General features: G+C 38.9%; 1 protein-coding gene and 1 long non-coding RNA gene across 12 annotated transcripts in view; one reads left to right on the forward strand and one right to left on the reverse strand.

Annotated features, from left to right (window-relative positions):
- LOC131517299 (uncharacterized) overlaps positions 1-2,096 on the reverse strand; it is a 100,139-nt gene extending 98,043 nt beyond the window's left edge. For 6 of the 8 annotated variants that reach the window (XR_009264505.1, XR_009264503.1, XR_009264502.1 and 3 more), the window contains exon 1: positions 1,914-2,096. This is a non-coding gene — a long non-coding RNA (uncharacterized LOC131517299). Of the gene's footprint in view, positions 1-1,739 lie in introns of all 8 variants that reach the window. The other 2 variants (XR_009264507.1, XR_009264504.1) reach the window with 1 other exon arrangement.
- Positions 2,097-2,175: 79 nt separating this feature from the next.
- PCNX4 (pecanex 4) overlaps positions 2,176-19,491 on the forward strand; it is a 47,354-nt gene continuing 30,038 nt past the window's right edge. Inside the window, exons 1-2 of one of the 4 annotated variants that reach the window (XM_058739214.1) lie at positions 2,176-2,626; positions 15,607-16,351. In XM_058739214.1, the coding sequence (XP_058595197.1) occupies positions 15,654-16,351 (698 nt within the window). In that variant the 5' untranslated portion in view covers positions 2,176-2,626; positions 15,607-15,653. Of the gene's footprint in view, positions 2,627-12,038; positions 13,333-15,606; positions 19,218-19,491 lie in introns of those variants that run through there. The other 3 variants (XM_058739215.1, XM_058739216.1, XM_058739217.1) reach the window with 3 other exon arrangements.

A 19,491-nucleotide genomic window follows, 5' to 3' on the forward strand; every position in this document is an offset into this window, starting at 1 on the left:
CAATCAGCAGGGTTAACAGAAAAAAACAAAACAAAAACACGGATTTTTTGTTTAAACAAAACAAAAAAAGGATCTTGAAGACATACAGATAAACGCTCAATTCTAAATCTTTTATTTTACTTTTCTGCAGCTCAGATTCCTTATATTTGAAATGAGAATAATAAGCTATCTCATACGGTTAAGATTAAATAGGGTCCATAGGTACCTGACTTATGCTCTAAATATTTGTTAACTGAATGAATGGTGCTCTCCTGCCTGAAATACCTCCTTTCCCAGATCTTTATCCAGCTAACTTGTACTTATTTTATGGCCCCAGTGCCTATTTGTTCATCACACACTCAGTATTACTGATGTCCTTGTTAGTCTCTCATTATATTTCAGTAAATTCCTTGAGGATAGAATCCATGTGTTATTTGACTTTGAATCTGCAGCAATAGGTGTGATTCCTGGCAAACAACATCCACTACTTCAGTAAATGTTGAACGACTACTTTTTATACACTAGTAACCAAAGGCCTTGTACCATAAGCTTTACCAATTTTATTCTAAGGGCAAAGTAACCAACACATTGGAAAAAAGAAAAAATTAACAACCAAATATCTACAGCAGGTATCACAACAACAAAAATATTCTGATCGAATTCTATGTAATTGAAGGTGGCGAAAATACAGCCTCTCCTCATAAAGACAACAGCTCGTTCTCACTAAGCACTTAAACTGTGCCTAACTGAGCGATTTGGTTATTTAATCCAACCTACACAACTCCCTGTGCGATAAATTTTCTCTCTCTTATTTTACACGATTTGAAAACTGAGCACCAGGAAGACTAGGTAACCCCTAGATCACACAAGTAGGGAGCTGCGATGTCAAGATTCCAACAATTTGGGACTTCCTAATTCCAGAGCCTGTACCGCTAATCACACTACACCGACTTCTAGCAACTGCAGATGTCAGGTGGTATCCTGACCCATGATGACTAAGGCTAGTATGTGTTCCCTCAAAGTGAGGGAAACATTAGGGATGGACCAAGAGTACCTCTCCCCCTCACACTGAACTATGAAAGGTTCTACCCGCTAACTGTGTCAAGTATATGTACGTTATTGAAACTGCACAGGGTTTTCTTCCCACAATAAACTACCCTTTCCCTCTGAATAGAGTAATCCTTGGTTTTCTTTTCATATTAACACACACACCAATTTCCTTACAGCTTGAAAACCTAGATGCTCGAGAACCAAGCCACCATTTCCAGTGAAACCAGAAAACAAACCAAAAAAGGGCCGCATTTATAGTTTCGAGGTAAAGAGATCCAAACAAGGCAGTCCTTGAGCACTTAGAAGTCCCGAGTATGCAGAATTGCTAGTGTCAATCACACAGGAAACAGAAGTACCTTAATACTGACAAATTGGCTTCGGAGTTCCCTTAAAGGGCCTCTAAATCATTTGAGACCAATTTCCAATGTAATGCTCTAAGGGGCCAACTTGTAGACTTCCAACAAGCAATCCAGAAGGTGTCCAGAAGATGAGTAAGAAATCAAACTTCATGGAAAATGGAGGCGGTGGGCGCGGGGCATGTAACTTTAAACGGGCAAAACTAGGAGTTTGTGGCTACCTTCCAAAGATTCCCGTGTCTTACACTGCCACTAAGTAGTAACAGTGGGCCAGGGCTTTCCACACCCTCCCTCACTCCCCCCCGCCCCCCGCAATTAGGATAGGGGACTTTGCCTCATTTTATTAACAGATACCTTCCTCGTAGCATGATTCAATGATGGGCATTTTGGTTCCTTTAAAAATGCAGCCACAAATCCACTCGGGGAGAAAAAGTATGCAATAAAAGGGCAATAGCTAGGACGTATAGCCAGTTCCAAATCTTCCAAGCTGAAGAGGGCGTATGAAGTATCACTAAAAACATTTATTACCGTCCGTGTGCCGAGTGGCGATAGCCAAAGTGCGGATGCGGTTAATGCAAGTGCAAAACACCGAGCGGTTGGAGTCACCCTACACTCCAGAATCGGCGGTCAGACCGCCGGTAAACCAACGCTCGCGAAATGGCTGCCGTACGTAAATCGGCCAGAAAGCATTACTCCCTCCCTCGGGCACGTCACGTCACCAGGGAAACGGCGCTTTTGCGTAGGGGCGCGGCCCGGGTGAAAGTTCAGGGTTGGACCGGAGACCCCCGCCCCTGTGCCTTTGTGGATGCTTGTGGGCGCAAGGCGAGGCCAGAGTCCCGGAGTCTCCCACGGCCCCGGGTGAGGGGAGCGTGGGCCCAGGCCTGGAGTGAACAAAGCGCCCCTCTTCCCCAACTCCGCCTCGCTCGGCCGGCGGTGGGGTAAGCGCCCCGAAGCGAGCACGAGCCGGGGGCGGGGCGAGCTGGGGGCCCGAACCGCCCCCGAGCGCGATCCCGGTTCCGCGGCAGTGGCGGTGGCACCCGCCGGAGTTGACGTTAGCCATGGAAACGAGGAGCTGGCTCAGGCGTGACCTCGGGGAGCTGGTTGCCTGGCCGCTACAGCTTCTATGCCTTCGCGTTCGGGTCGCCGGCAGCCTCTGGGCGGGATCGCCCAACCCGGGTTTACCTGCAAAAATGCAGTCCCCGGGATGCCTTCGCACCGCCTCTGCCCTCGGGTGACTCGAGGTACGTTCGAACCCCGACATCCACCTGGGCATTTCTTGGTCACCTTAATTTCCAGGACTCTGCAGAGTCACGTTCTTGCAGTTTCAGTTGCCGCACATTTCTTGTTCTTCGCTATAAAACCTTCAAATGCTATTATTGCACTTTTTAGACGGAAGATGAACTCCGTGCCTAGAGGAATCAATCCAATGTGACTTTAAGTTTTTTCAGAAAACTGCTTTAGCCTGTTGAGTTACAGCGTTTTTTCTCTAAGAGACACTGGTCAGATGGAAAACGGTCCTCTGGGTCTTGATTGAGTGATGTCCTTGTTTCACCAATACAGTTTACAAACTGCGTCCCTTAGATATTCCTGTACTCTTTCCTTATGTCCAGCTTAGACCACTTTTGCCCCGGCCTGGTCAATTTACGTCCCCCTGAACATGAATAACTCTTTCACCCCTAATCTGCCTTTTTTCAAAACTCTGTCAAGGACCAGTGTTTACTTCAACGAAATCTACAACAGAGGTTATCTATTAGACCTGTGAATTGATTATTTGCTCTTTACCAGTCATTTCTCTTGTATTCAGCTATATGACATTAGGTACGTTCTTTTTGTTTGTTCGTTTTGTTAAACCGTTTTTTAAAGTTTGTTTATTTTGAGAGCGAGAGAGAGAGAGAGACAGACAGACAGACAGACAGTGCCGGTGGGGGAGGAGCAGAGAGAGAATCCCACGCAGGCTTTTGGCTGCCGGTGTATGCTGGGCTCCACCTCATAAAACCTTGAGATCATAACCTGAGCTGAAACCAAGATTCAGAGGCTTAATTGACTGAGCCACCCAGGTGTCCCAAATCATTCATATAATTAGGGCACAGACCATCCTTTGTATCATTTGGTGTCCACTGCCACCCATGCCAAATCTCCAAACTTTTATCATAGCATCCAGAGCCTGACTCTATGACCAGACAATGCCATTTTAGTAATTTAACCGGGGCACCTGTCAGCTACTCCTAAATTTCCTACTAGTTATTAATGGACAATACCTGGTCGGGGAACTTTTCTGTTTCTTTTTCTTTTGTAAAAACTAACACTACACTGTATGTTCACTAACTGGAATTTAAATTTTTAAAAAGTTTTAAAAATATTGAAGATTTTTAAAGAGTGTACAATTCAATGGTTTTTAGTATATTCATTGAATTATGCAAGTATTATTGCGGTCAATTTTAGAACATTTTCATCACCGCTAAAGAAGGCCCTTAAAAAGTAAAAACAAATGAAAAATTAAAGAAAAGGGGGACACCTGGATGGCTCAGTCAGTTGAGCATCTGATGCTTGATTCTGAGCTCAGGTGTTGATCTTAGGGTCATGGGTTCAAGCCTCACGTTGGGCTCCCTGCTGGGCATGGAACCTGCTTAAAAAAAAAAAAAAAAAAAAAGCCCTGTACTCTTCAGGAATTATTCCCTTATTCCCTACCCCACTTGTCACCAGCCCCACCAGCCCTAGGCAAACATTAACCTATTTTCTGTCTTTATAGATTTTCGTGTTCTGGACATTTCATATAAATGGAAGCATACAATATGTGGCCTTTGGTGATTGTCTTCTTACATTTAGCATTATGTTTTCAAGGTTCATCCGTGTTGTAGCCTGTATCAGTACTTCATTCTTGTTTATAGCCTAAAAATATTCCATTGGATGGATGTGCCACATTTTATTTAATCTGCTAATGGACATTAAGGTTGTTTCTACTTTTTGGAAAATTCATATTTCTGCTATGAATGTTCGTGTACAAATTTTTGTGTACACTTATGCTCTCATTTCTTTTAGGTAAATACCTAGGAATGGAATTGCTAGGTCATATGGTAACTCTCTGTTTAGCCTTTTTAGGAACTGCCAGACTGTTTTTCAAAGCCGCTGCACCATTTTACAAAACTACTTGCAGATTCTGTTTCCCCCACCACCTCACCAATACTTGTTTTCTGTCTTTTTGGTAACCAGTCAAGTGGATTTGAAGTGATACCTCGTTGTGGTTTTGCTTTGCATTTCTCTAATGAATGAGTAGTGATGTGGAAACTTGTGTACTTGTTGGCTATTAGTATATATTAGTATATATATATATTAGTATATATATGTCTATTGAAATTCCTTAAATTGATTTCTTTGTTTTGGTCACCATTGAGTTGTAAGGGTTCTTTATATATTCTAGATGTAAGTCCCTTATCATATATATGATTTGCAAAAATTTTTTCCCATTCTGGGGGTTGTACATTTTCTTGATGGTGAGAATCTTCTAGACATTTTCCCACTTGTGTTTATCTCTTATCAAGGAGTCCTACATGCCACTATCCTCAGGCTGGCTTGGCTAACAGAAGTTTCCTATTTTGACATTTTGGAGATTCCTGACAGGTCCACTTTTCCCTGAAAACTCTTTCTCCCAAATTATCCTTCTATTTCTCTAACCTCTAAAATTGCCTTTCATTTGACAATGGCTTGGTATGATCGAAAAACTCGGTCAGCCACCAACTGACATTATGTGTGGATTAAGTCACTTCGTATCACTGGTTCTCAGTATTCTTTTCTGTAAAATAAGTTGATTTATTTCTGGTAATCCCTGTGAATGGTAGACTTCATTCACCTGATACTTGATTTTGAAAGAAAAACTTGTTAATCACTTTGCATTTGTGATTGGTAAGATGTGTACAGTATGGGAGAGGTGGATTGGGATAGAAGCAGAAGTGTCAGCTGGCCTGGCACATTTGTGATGCACTGATGTGACCTTGGCTATTTTCTACCATTTTAGTTTTCCAAGAGTATGGAATGCTAACAATTCATATTCTAGTGTTATACATTTGGGAAGGATGATCCTTTGATCTATCTAGTTACCCTTTCCATCCATTGTTTTCTCTACAAACCAATTCCTATGAATTTACAGAAAACTCTTAGATTCAAAGATCCTCCCCAAATCTTGAATTTGAATAAATACCATTTTGTTGATCAGAGAGATGTTTTTGTGCTTGTTCTTTCATTTTAAGACTCGTTTTTTTTTTTTTTTTTTTAATGTTTGTTTATTTTTGAGAGGGAGAGAGAGTGTGCATGAGCTGGGGAGGGGCAGAAAGAGAGGGAGAGACAGAATCCTAAGCAGGCTCCATGCTGTCAGCGCAAAGCCTGATGCGGGGCTCAAACCCAGAAACCTTGAGATCATGACCTGAGCTGAAATCAAAAGTCATGAGGCTTAACTGACTGAGTCACCCGGGCACCCCAAGACTCTTTTTAGGTGCTTGAGTAGATTTTCCTTTTATTGGTGGTGAGAAGAAACTACTTACTATAGTAAGTGATAAACTATAACATGAAATGTGTTTTTCATGTTTTAGCACCAAATGCCTTTCAAAAGGCTCTTCAGGAATTTAGCTGTTTGCCATGGTATGCATTTAGTTAACATTTGTAATGTATTTTCAGAATTACAAATAAAAAATAAATAAAACTTTCAAAAAAAAAAAAACGCTCTGATAGTAACAGGTCATTTGATCCAGAGCAAATGAGAATTACTTAATCATGCATGCTTTTTGAGTACTCAAGGTTTGGCGATGTTGTTTCTTTTCTAGACATGCATGAAGTTTTTTCCCATATTAGTAAAGGTGGTGATGCTTAGAAAAGTAGAACTTCAGTATATTTCCTTTCATTTTTTTTTTTAGGTCTCTATTTAAGAGAGAGAGGGAGAGAGAGAGAGAGAGTGTGAGAGTGAGAGTATGTGAGCAGTGTAGGGGCAGAGAGAAAAGGAGAGAATCCCAAGCAGGATCCATGCTGTCAGCACGGAGCCTGATGCAGGGCTCAATCCCATGAACTGTGAGGTTACAACCCCAGCTGAAATCAAGAGTTGGACGTTCAACAGACTGTTCTACCTAGACACCCCTTCTTTCAAATTTTTTCATCAAGGTGCCCCTCCTTTCAAATTTTTTAAAATACTTTTGAGGAACATGGATGAGGCATTCTATTTATTGCTGACAAAGTTTGTGTAGGCATTTTTTAAACAAGCAGCAATTACTTTTTCTTGAAAAGTTTATCTTGTTTAATAATTCTATGTTATTTGTAAACTAACTTTGTTTATTGCTTATTCTCTTCATAATAATTCCAGAGTTACTTTTACCAGTAACAATTATTTGACAGGGAAATGATCTCTACCTTACTGGAGTATAATCTTCTTTGGATCAGACAGTAGCCTTATTACCATTACCTAGTACATTGTAGGTATTCAGAAGTTGAAATGTATCAAAATACTAAATTTTGTTTAACTATTTCTCTATAAAAGGAAGGATAACACATTTGTCTATATTAACAACTATCAAAATGAATTCTTTAATCCTCACCAGCATCTTCTGACAGTGCTTCAAGTACAAGTTAACATAGGGAGAGAAAAAAGATCATAATGTATGTCAGAGCTAATATCCTTCATGTATAAAAAGTTCTTTGAAATTAATAAGAAAAGTGAACACTTTTTTTTAACAAATTATTCATTTTTTTTTTTTTTTAATTTTTTTTTCAACGTTTTTTATTTTTATTTTTGGGACAGAGAGACAGAGCATGAACGGGGGAGGGGCAGAGAGAGGGAGACACAGAATCGGAAACAGGCTCCAGGCTCCAAGCCATCAGCCCAGAGCCTGACGCGGGGCTCGAACTCACGGACCGGACCGCGAGATCGTGACCTGGCTGAAGTCGGACGCTTAACCGACTGCGCCACCCAGGCGCCCCACAAATTATTCATTTTTAAAAGAGACAGAGCCTGAGTGGGGGAGGGGGAGAGAGAGAGGGAGACACAGAATCTGAAATAGGCACCATGCCTGCACACACAGCCTGATGTGGGGCTCGAACTCACAAACTATAAGAACATGACCTGAGCCAACGTCGAATGCTTAACTCACTGAGCCAGCCAGATGCCCCAAGAAGTGAACACTTAAAAAGAGGCAATTTACAAAGGAATTAGATGACGTTTATCTACATGTACACACATATGTATAGTGAATATTCTCAGAAAGATAGACCATGTTAATGAAATAATAAGATTCTATAAAAAGGAACATCCAGGCATTAAAGATGTACTCTTAGAAATTAAACATATGAGAGCAAAGATTTAATAAAATTTGACAAATATACTAGGAGATAGTAAGTTTCCTGAAAGTATAACAAAAATACAGTTGACGCACAAGGCAGACATGCTCAATATATGTGTGTGGATTCAGTGTCACCTCATACCTGTTAGTTTGGCTATTATAAAATAAAACGAAAGAAAAACTACAAGTGTTGGCAAGGATGTGGAAAAATCGGAACCCTTGTACACTGTTGGTAGGATGCAAAATGGTGCATCTGCTCTGGAGAACAATGTGGAGGATCCTCAGAAAGTTAATAGAACTGCCATATGATCCAGCAATCCCACTTATGGGTGTATATCTGAACATATTGGAATCAGAATCTCAAAGAGATATTTGCCCTCCCATGTCCATTGTAGCATTGTTTACCATAGCCAAAAAAACAGAAGCAACCCATTGTCCATCAACAGATGAATGGATAAAATGTGGTATATACACACAATGGAATATTATTTAGCCCTAAAAAGGGAAGGAAATCCTGCCACATGTGATCACATGGATAAGCCTTGAAGATATTATGGTAAGTGAAATAAGCTAGTCAGAGAAGGACAAATACTGCATGATTCTATATAAATGAGGTATCTGTAATTGTCAGACTCCTAGAAACAGTAGAATGAAGGTTGCCAGAGACTTGGGGGAGGAAGAAACAGGAGGAAGACTTGCTATATAAAGTTTTAGTTGTGCGAGATGAGTAAGTTCTAGAGATCTACTGTACAACATTGTATTGCTACTTAACAATACTGTATTATACACTTAAAAATTTGTCAAGAGGGTAGATCTCATGTTAAGTGTTCTTACCATAAAAAAATCTGAATCCAATAGAACAGAAAAAAAAGTGTGGATTCAATGAATGAAATTAACCAATCAATAAAAATAATGATAGATTAAAAACAAGTAGCCTTTACTAAACAAAAATTAGACAATTGACTAAGAAAACTTTAAATTTATTGTAATCCCCCGCAAACTACCACTTTTTGTTTATTGTTGTTATTATTATTTTATTTTCTTTAAGGGATTTTTTTCAGGTTGGTATCTTGCCTGATTCCTGCATTAAAGTTGAAAAATAAGAATTCCCTCCTAGTACATTGCCAGATTGATCTGTTTCTCACCCTTCTAGATAATGCTCAAATTCCAAATAAAGCAGCGTTTCTATGGCTATTTTGTTGGCCCACTTTCAGAGTAGCATATGAAAACAGCATATGGCCAAAATCAATGTTGTGATGCCATCTTTATCCCTTCATCTTTATTTTCACAGCATTTTTCCTCCTAAGCCTTGAGCCATTTTTCATTTTAACATGTTGGAGGCTGCAGCCATACAAATGCATCAGTCTGTTTAGAAATTGTCTCTGAGAATATATGCCAAATTCTCATTCAGGAAGTAAGTTTTAATTAGTCTGAATTTATTTTCCATTTTAGTAATCCAGATTAGAATTTAGAAGATCTCTCTGGGGGTACTCGGTGGCTTGGTCAGTTGAGCATGCCACTCGATTTTGGCTTAGGTCATGATCCCAGGGTCATGGGATCAAGCCCCATATAGGGCTCCTTGCCTTGCGTGGAGACTGCTTTAAGATTCTCTTTCTTCCTCTCTCTCTCTGCCCTTCACCCACTTGCTCATGTGCGTGTTCTCTCTCTCTTTCTCTCTAAAAATCGGAGATTTCTTGGTATAAAGAAAATATTTAAAAAATTTTCCAGGATCTGTAATTAAATTAAATATCTCACAATATCAGTTTATTTTTTTTGCTTTAATGAATTTCCAGTTTCTGTCATACAATCCTTCATATATATATAAATATACATTTATATATATTTAGTGTTTTATTTATCTTTGAGAGAGAGAGTGGGAGTGGGAGAGGAAGAGAGAGAAGGAGAGAGAAAATCTTAAGAGGATCCAAAGCAGGCTCTGCACTTACAGCAGAGCTCAAACTCATGAACCATGGAGCTCAAACTCATGAACCATGAGATCAAACTCATGAACCATGAGATCATGACCTGAACCGAAGTTGGGCACTCAACCACCTAAGCCACCCGGGGCACCCCCGTACAATCCTCTTTTATCTTTAAGATATTAGAAAAAAATATCCATACTAGAAGTAAGCTTTTCAGCAATCTGATATACTTGCTACTTGACAAATTTCCCTCATAATCTTTTTCCTTGTGTAGCGTTATTCATGACATTCCTCAATTGGTATACCTTTTCTTTTTTAAGTTTATTTATTTATTTTGAGAGAGGGAGAGACAGAATCCCAAGCAAGCAAGCTCCGTGCTGCAATGTATGCACAGAGCCCAGCGCAGGTCACAAACCCACAAACCCACAAGATCACAGCCTGAGCAGAGATCAAGAGTCTGACGCTTAACTGACTGAGCCACTCAGGTGCCCCCTGATTGATACATATATTTTTTAAATGTTTATTTATTTTTGAGAGAAAGAGAGCATGAGCAGGGGAGGGGCAGAGAGAGGGGGAGACACAGAATCTGAAGCAGGCTCCAGGCTCTGAGCTGTCAGCACAGAGGCCCATGCGGGGCTTGAACTGAGTGTGAGATCATGAGCTGAGCCGAAGTCAGACGCTCAACCGACTGAGCCACCCAGCCGCCCCAAGATAGATATATTTTTTAATTCTCCTTGGCTTGGCTAAATCTTTAAGATCATAATTGAAGCTGAGGCCAGTATTTCTCAAGCAATTTACAGAGAACACTACACACATGATCTGTTGCTAGATATGGTGGGAACGTTAGGTTTCCTGTTCGAGTAAGTTTGGAAAATTCAAATGATACATTTTAAGCAGGTTTGCAGTCGTGTTTTGTTTTGTTTTGTTTTTTTAACTTCAAAGATGTCTCTAAGTCTTTAGTTTGCTGATATCCACTGTGACTCTTCAAGATGATGTCCTAGTGTGTTATTTATCAAGCTTCTTTGACCATGGACTCCCTTTTAAGAAACATTGTGTAAGGCAAATAATTCTGTATCCTTCAGCCTTTCTTTTAATATCACATGAAAATAATTCAAATCTGTCTTGAGGGGACTCAAGTGTTAACATTCTCTTAATGCTTCATAATGTGCTCTCACTTCTTTTGTGATTGATCTTGCCTTATTTTGACTCTGTTACCTGCTGTTTTCTCTCTGCTTTTCACTCCTAGTATGAACTAGCTCCTTCTTCCTGACAAGAAGAAAGTTAAAATGTTGCATAAGATAGGGAGCAAATTACAATTGGATTTCTGTCACATTAAAATTCTACAGCCATTTACTTCTCTGTCCCAGAAACTCAGGCTCTCCCTCAGGCTCATCCTGTTCCTATAGGAACATACTGCTTTGGAATATACTGCTCTAGGCAAAATCTTCTCTGACCCAATAATACTATCAATAAGTGCCATTATTTATTCCATATTATCAATAAATTATTTTCTAAACATTTAAAAACTGAGAATAAAGAGTTTGCAAGTTTACTGTTAGTGGGGCAGGATATGCAGGAAGAAGGTTTTGAAAAAAAAAAACCGAACAGTAAACACTCCCAACTTCCCTTTTAAACAGCAGTATTTAGTGTTGTCTTTTAATTTTAATCATCTTATTTATACCATTAATGTATTACATGCCTCTCCATGCCAAGATATTTTGCTAAATATTATGGAGAATCGGAAGTGTCTCAAGATTTGGCCCCAGCCCACAAATAACTAGTTAGTAGAGAAAATAAATACAAATGAAAAAATAACAGGTAAAGAGGTGAGTAATACAAGAAGTGCCCTATGTTGATACATGTTACAAGATGAGAAGTATGGACAAGCAATATTTGTTATACAGAGAAAAGAGAGGCACAGTTTGACCTAGGCGTTCTGGGGAATTTGCAGAAAGGATTAGACTGAATGTCTAAAGTTGACTAAAATTACTAATTAGGGAAGGGAAGAAAGGGCATCCTAGGATGGAGAGAACATGAGCAGAGACACCACAGAGAAAAGGGTGGGATGTGTTTGCAGGGCAAGGGGCCGAGAGTTCCAGAGGTTATTTGATAATTTGAAAAGGTATCAAAATGTTCTATGTAAAATACACAGACACACAATCACATCGTAGTATGCTGTCTGGAACTTTTTACACCTATACAAGCTATATAAATCATGTATACACACAGGTATATATACTCTTTTTTTAAAAAATGCAAATGGGATCATCAATGTGTTTATTTTACTTTTCAACATGTCATGGCATCTTTCTGTTTCCGTATCAACAACAGATCTTCAGAGTATTTCACTGTTCGGAATATAATCACAGAATATTCCATCGAATAGGTAAGAACATTTAAACTAAACTCTACCAAAGATTCAGAAGTACTAAAAGGTAAATGAATATGGATAGTAACATGAAGCCAGATAATCTGATTGTAAGGTGTCTTCAGTTTCTGGCTTTCTGGCCCAGCGAGCCATTTCACCTTGTTTCTGATTTGCCTCAGTGGAGCAGGAGGGACCAGCTTTTACCTAACTCCCTGGGAAAATTTCAGGCACTTCCAGTCTCTTGAAAAATCCCAGGCCAGACATCCAAGTTCATTTTCCTTTCTGATGGCATCTTCTGTGGATAATTGAAATCAGAATATTTACACCTGCTCACAAGAATATGCCCTTACTTTACCTTAGACTTGTACAGAACAACATACCAGAATAAAGTACACTGAGCCTGACATCAAGACAGGAGATAAGCTTATTCAGAGGGGAGGGAAGCAGTCTTTTCATTCCTTAAGATTGAACCATCAATGACTAAGGTTCCATTTGGCCCTACGGTTATGTTATTTTGTGAGTATTTGCACGGCTGTCATGTAAGTAAAAGCTATGACTTGTTCTGTGCAGAACTAAGTCCAATGACTAGAAGACTAAATATGGTGTTTACAGTAAAGAACTTCCTAACAGCATAACAAGAGGTGTTCTAAAGTAGTCATTCTTAATGGCGACCTCCAAATCTTTCATGATGCCTGAAAACTGTCTCTAGGGCTGATATTGGTTGGGTAGGACTGACTTTCAGAAAGACTGTTTTAAACTGAAGAAAGAACAGAAGAAGAAAGAAGGAGAAAAAGAAGAAAGGCTGTTTTAAGATGGCTTTAAACTTGTGTGTATGTGGTAAAATACATACAACATTTACTGTCTTAACCATTTTTAAGTGTATGGTTCAGTGGTATTAAATGCATTCACATTGTTGTGCAGTCATCACCATCATTCATCTCTGACTCTTTTTATCTTGTAAAACTTTATACCCATTCAACAGTGACTGCCATTCTCTTCCCTCAGCCCATGGCAACCACCATTCTACTTTCTATCATTTTGACAAGTGCCTTGCCTTAGTGAAATTCTGCAGTATTTGTCTTATTGTGACTAGCTTTTTTTACTTAGCATACTGTCCTTAATGTTCATCCATGTTGTAGCATACTGCAGGATTTTTTTCCTTTTTAAGGTTGAGTAATATTTTGTTCATCTTTTCATCCTTTGATGGACACTGGGTTTACTTCTGTGTTTTAGTTATTGTGAATAATGCTGCTGTGAACATGAGTTACAAAAATCTCTTTGAGAACCTGCTTTCAATTCTTTGGAGTATATATCCAGAAGTCGAATTCCTGGATCAAATGGTAATCCAGTTTTTAATTTTTTGAGGAACCACCATACTGTTTTCCCCAACAGTTGTCTCATTTGATATTCCCACCAAGTGCACAAGGGTTCCAGTTTTCCACATCCTCACCAACACTTGCTGTTTTCTGTTTTTCTTATAGTAGCCATCCTAATGGGTGTGAGGTGGTATCTTGTTACAGTTTTGCTTTGCGTTTCTCTAATGATTAGTGGTGTTGAGTATCTTTTCATGTGTTTATTGCTATTTGTATATCTTCTTTGGAGAAATGTCTATTCAAGCCCTTTGCCAATTTTTGAGTTGGTTTATTCTGTTGTTGAGTTTTAGGAGTTCTCTATATATTATGGATTGTAATCCCTAATCAGACAGATATATGATATGTAAATATTTTCTCCCATTCTGTCGGTTGCCTCTTTTCTATGTTGATAGTGTCTTTGGTGTACACAATATTTAAATTTTCATGAAATCTAATTTGTCTGGTTTCCTTTTGTAACCTGTACCTTTGGTGTCATATCCAAGAAGTCATTGCCAAAGCCAGTATTGGAAGCTTTTATCCTATGTTTTCTTCTCAGCATTCTATTGTTTTAGGTTTTACACTTAACGTCCATTTTGAGTTAATTTTTGTATATAGTGTTAAAGGCCTAATTTCATTCTTTTGCATATCAATACTCAGTTTTCCTCACACCATTTATTGCAAAGACCATCCTTTCCCTATTACCTTTGTCACGTATTTGGCCATATATGTGAGGATTTATTTCTGGGCTCTCTATTCTATTTCATTGGTCTATGTCTCTTTCTTTATGAAGACAGCTTTAAACATAATTTTTCTTTTCCAACCCAACATAGGATCTCTGAGGTAGTACTTTGCTAGCTATCTTGTGTCAGGCAACTGTTTTTCAGAATAAGCTACTGAGTATATCCCAGGAAAAGGAAAAGTTGAAGGTGGAGAATCCACGTTCTTTGGTACTTCAATTTTTCTGGCCCTTAAATGGAAATAATCTAGATTAAAACACATATAGGTCCTATTATTGTTTCATGTTTTCCTAGTTTTGGTAGATTTTGGAAACTGATAACAGAAAGAGAAACTAAAAATTGAATCAGAAAGTGGTTTGCTTATGGTAACATAGCTAATAATAAGCATTTACTCTGATACCTAGAGTCTTTTAATTTCCAGTTTATTGTTCTTTCTACTGCATATTGAGCTGTCAATGGATTTTACTGAAATGTAACTATTTTATTTTTATTTATTTATTTAAAAAAATTTTTTAATGTTTAATTTTAAGACGGGGAGAGAGCATGCGAGCAGGGGAGGGGCAGAGAGAGAGGGAGACACAGAATCTCAAGCAGGCTGCAGGCTCTGAGCTGTCAGCACAGAGCCCAATGTGGGGCTTGAACCCCAGAACTGTGAGATCATGACCCGAGCTGAAGTCCAGTGCTTAACTGAGCCACCCAGGCACCCCCAAATGCTACTATTTTAGCAGGATTTGACTCTTTAAATTATCAGAAAATCCTAAATTTATTATAATTGCTAGATGATATGACTAACAGTATTTGTTTCCATATTCTATTTTCATTTCAATTCAAAGGAATCAAAGAGAATATGTTCATTTTATAGAGCAGAGTTTGGCCAACTATGGCCCACAGACTGAATCTGGCCCACAGGTATGGGTAAAAATACCATAACGCTTTATCAGAGCACAACCACTCATATCCATTTATGTATGTATTGTCTATGGCTGCTTTCTGCTACAACAGCAGAATTGAGTCATGTAGCAGAATTGAGTCATAGTAACAGAAATTATATGGTCCACTAAGCCCAAAATATTTACTCTTCTGCCCTTAGAGAAAAATTTTGCTGACCCTTATAATAGAGGAAAAGTTTAAAACCAAATATTGAAAACTCTTAGGAAAACGATTAAACCACTGGCAGATTTGAGTTGAAAGCACTGGCTTTTTGAATGTTTCTTTGCCTTCAAAATCTAAAAATGTCAATTTTAAGATCTAATTTAATTAGATCTGATTTCCATTAATTTAAGATCTAATCCCAAATAATAAGTTCTAGATAAATTATAATGAATATCCTTTTTTTCCCAAATAAAAAACAACTTTTCAACTGTTTGTTTAGTGCTGCATGTATGTCAGGCAATGGGGAGGAGCTAGCGGGTGAAATTATAAATCCTGCCCTTGAAGGAATTAAGGAGATAAAATAGAAATGTGGAGTTCCCCCCCATCTTTTAAGTATGACATTTTCAAGTAGTGACTTTTTTCTTTTTCTTAGAGACTGCTGTGTTACAGAAGAGGATGTAACTTTCAGAATAATCCTGAATGAGAAGGATGAGTCCAGATGTGCCTCTGCTGAATGATTACAAACAGGACTTCTTTCTGAAGCGCTTTCCACAGACCGTTCTTGGAGGCCCTCGATTCAAACTAGGCTATTGTGCCCCTCCTTATATATATGTTAATCAAATTATCCTTTTCCTGATGCCATGGGTTTGGGGTGGATTAGGGACACTTTTGTATCAATTAGGGATTTTGGAAGACTATTACACAGCAGCACTTTCAGGTGGACTGATGCTTTTCACTGCATTTATCATCCAGTTCACAAGTTTATATGCCAGGAATAAATCGGTGACCATAGAAAGAATGCTAACCACAGATATCTTAGCAGAGGAAGATGAACATGAATTTACAAGTTGTGCTGGTGCTGAGACTATCAAATTTCTCATTCCTGGCAAGAAATATATAGCCAATACAGTTTTTCACTCTTTTCTTGCTGGGTTAGTGTGTGGTCTTGGAACATGGTATCTGCTTCCAAATAGAATGTCCCTGCTGTATGGCAGTGCAGGAGGCGCTGTTCTACAGTTTGTCTTCGGATGGATTACATTATGTATAGGAGAATATTCATTAATTGTAAACACAGCTGCAGAGACTGCGACTTTCCAAACCCAGGATACTTATGAAATCACTCCTCTTATGAGACCTCTCTATATTTTTTTCTTTGTTTCTGTAGATCTTGCACACAGGTAATAAGCTACCAAATACTTTGTCACTTGCTTTGTTTTTAAGCATACATACACAGTATGAGCTCTCCTTAGTATTAAAAAACTGAATCTATGAAAGTCATCAAGACCAAACCATTGGGTGATAGTTGTTCTGATGATTAATCTCTTAGGAGTAATCTCTGTTAAACATTCATACTAACGTAGTAATTAAACCTTATTGAGGAGTTAAAAGAAAACTCTTTGGTAAGAGAAATCAGCAAAATTTCAATTCTGTGTTTCACTTTAAATAAGGAGCTGTGTGCTATAAGATAGCCTGGCTGAGACCTGTGAAAAGGAGATGGAATTTTCCTATGAGGGTATAATGAAGAATTTAAAATTTATACCATAAATATTATGTACAGATAGAGTGAATTTAAGATGAGTAACATTTCTAATTTTGTTATAATAACTATGTAGGATGAATACTGATTTTTTACAAATCAATTTGCTATAGAAGAAAAATAGACTTTTTTAACAAAACTGTTTACCAAACTGTTTACAAAATTGTTGGATAACCCCCTTTGCTCACCTTTTCTAAATCTGACTTTTCTTTCTCTGTTTCTGTAGATTGCAGCTTTCTCTCTCACAGGTTTATGTCCAGATAGAAATGTAAAGGCATTTAATGGACTGAATGTCTTCAAATTCATATATCAAAGCCTGTCCCCCAGTGTGATGGTGATTGGAGATGGGGTCTTTGGGAGGTGATTAGGAAAATGAGGGTGGGGCCTTGGTCTGATGGAATTAATGCCCTTATCAGAAGAGACACCAGAGAGCTTGATCTCTCTCTCTCTCCACCATGTGAGGATACAGTGAGAAGGCTGCTGTCTGCAAACCAGCAAGAGAGTTCTCAGCAGAACCTGACCATGCTGGCACACTGATCTTGGACTTTCAGCCTCCAGAATAATTTCTGTTGTGTAAGCCACCCAGTCTGTGGTATTTCATTATGGCAGCCCAAGCTAAGACAGATTTTGATACCAAGAGGTGGGTTGCTCCTGTAACAGATACCTAAAAGTGTGGAAGTGGCTTTCAAATTGGGTAATGGGTAGGGGCTAGAAGCGTTTTGAGGCTCATGCTAGAAATGTGGACTTAAAGGCATTTCTGGTGAGGTGAGAAATGAGAACATGTTCTTGGAAACTGGAGGAAAGGTGATTGTTGGTATAACGTGGCACAAAACTGTTCTAATTTTTATGGAAAGTAGAACTTGAAAGTGATGAAATTGGATAGAGAGTTAAGGAGATTTCCAAGCAAGTGGCTAAAAGAACAGCTTGAATTGAAGAAGGAATTGCTAAGCAAAAAATAATCAGAACTAGAAGATTTGGAAAATTTTCAGCCTAGCCATATTGCAAAAAAAATGAGAAAGCATGTTCTGAAGTGAGCACCAAGAGTGTGACTGGACTAACACTAAAGAGTTCAAGGGGTTATATGACCAGAAATACGGCCAGTTTGAACTAAAGCAGTCAGAGACCAGATGAAATGAACTAAGGCTGTTAGACTTCTTAGATTTGACAGGTCTTTAAGAAGAGGGGAAAAATGACCCCAAAAGTGATTCAGAGATTGTCAGGGCTACTTCCTTGGTTTCAACAAACTAGAAGCTGGAAGCCTTGGGTCTAGTACTTGCCCTGCAAAGCGTTGGGGGTGGGACCCACACCTAGAGCTGTTTGGGTAATGATGGCAACCCTGGAGGCCTAGAGGGCAAAATATGGAACCAAGAAGATTCTTCCTCAGCCTTAAGGTCTAATGGAATTTGCCTTGCTAGGTTTTGGACTTTTTTGGAACCTGTCACCCTTTCCTTCTTTCCTATTTCTCCCTTCTGGAATAAGAATGTTCATTCTGAGGTCACCTGGGTGGCTCAGTCGGTTAAGGGGCTGACTTCAGCTCAGGTCATGATCTCGCGGTCTGTGGGTTCCAGCCCCGTGTTGGGCTCTGTGCTGACAGCCACTTGGAGCCTTGAGCCTGCTTCAGATTTTGTGTCTCCCTCTCTCTCTGCCCCTTCCCTGCTCGTGCTCTATTCTCTCTCTCTCTCTCTCTCTCTCTCTCTCTCTCTCTCTCTCTCTCTCTCTCTCAAAAATAAACATTAAAAAAAAAAAAAAAAAAGAATGTCCATTCTGGGGCTGTCCCACTGTTTTATTTTGGAAGTACATAGCTTGTCTGATTTCACAGGTTCACAGCTGGAGAGGGATTTTGCCTCAGGATGGAGTGTACTTGAGTCTCACCCATATCTGCTTTAGATGGTAGTTAGATGAAACTTTGGACTTTAGCCTGTAGAATTGATGCTGGAATTTTTTAAGACTTTTGGACCTGTTGGGATGGAATGAATGTGTTTTGCATGTAAGAAGAACATGAATTTGGGAGACTGGGTTAGAATGTTAAGGACTGAATGTTTCTGCCCCCTGCCCTAACTCCCAATGTGATGGTATTTAGAGACGGGGTCTTTGGGAGGTAATCAGGTCATCAGGGTAGTCCTATTCTTATGGGATTGGTGCCCTTATAAGAAGAGAGACCGGAGAGCTTGATCTCTCTCCTTCCACCATGTGAGGATGCAGTGAGAAGTTGGCTGTCTGCAAGGCAGGAAGAGTGTTCTCACCATAACCCAACCATAATGGCACTGATTTCCCTGTCTCTAGAACTAAAAGAAATAAATTTCTGTTATTTAAGCTACCTGGTCTGCGGTATTTGTTATGGAAGCCTGAAATAAGACATTTAAAAATATTTAGCTATTTTGTATACTGAAACTGACCTATTCTTAGGTATCCAATTGCTATTCCTTAAATCTTAATCTCTTCTCATTGTGCTACATTTGTGGACCAGAGGACACTATAATATCCTTTTTCTTCATCCAGTCAAATATGTAAGGGAAAAATTAGTTTATGGGAAATTCATCTATAATTGCTCTGTTAGTACCATTACCATTTATTAGCTGTAAAATATGTTACAGTTAAATACTTGGTTTTGAAAAGTTAGGAATAAAATTAAGTTTACATGTGTATGTATACATTTGACCCCTTTTTAAAGATGGAGGTTTATAAGATTATTTTCACAATATAGATTCTTGAGTTACTGTCTCACTGTGCTATTTCTGAAATCAGAAATTATATACCTGCTATAATACATCTTTGCATTTA

The sequence above is a fragment of the Neofelis nebulosa genome, chromosome 7 (assembly GCF_028018385.1).
Source record: "Neofelis nebulosa isolate mNeoNeb1 chromosome 7, mNeoNeb1.pri, whole genome shotgun sequence".
Lineage (NCBI taxonomy): Eukaryota > Metazoa > Chordata > Mammalia > Carnivora > Felidae > Neofelis > Neofelis nebulosa.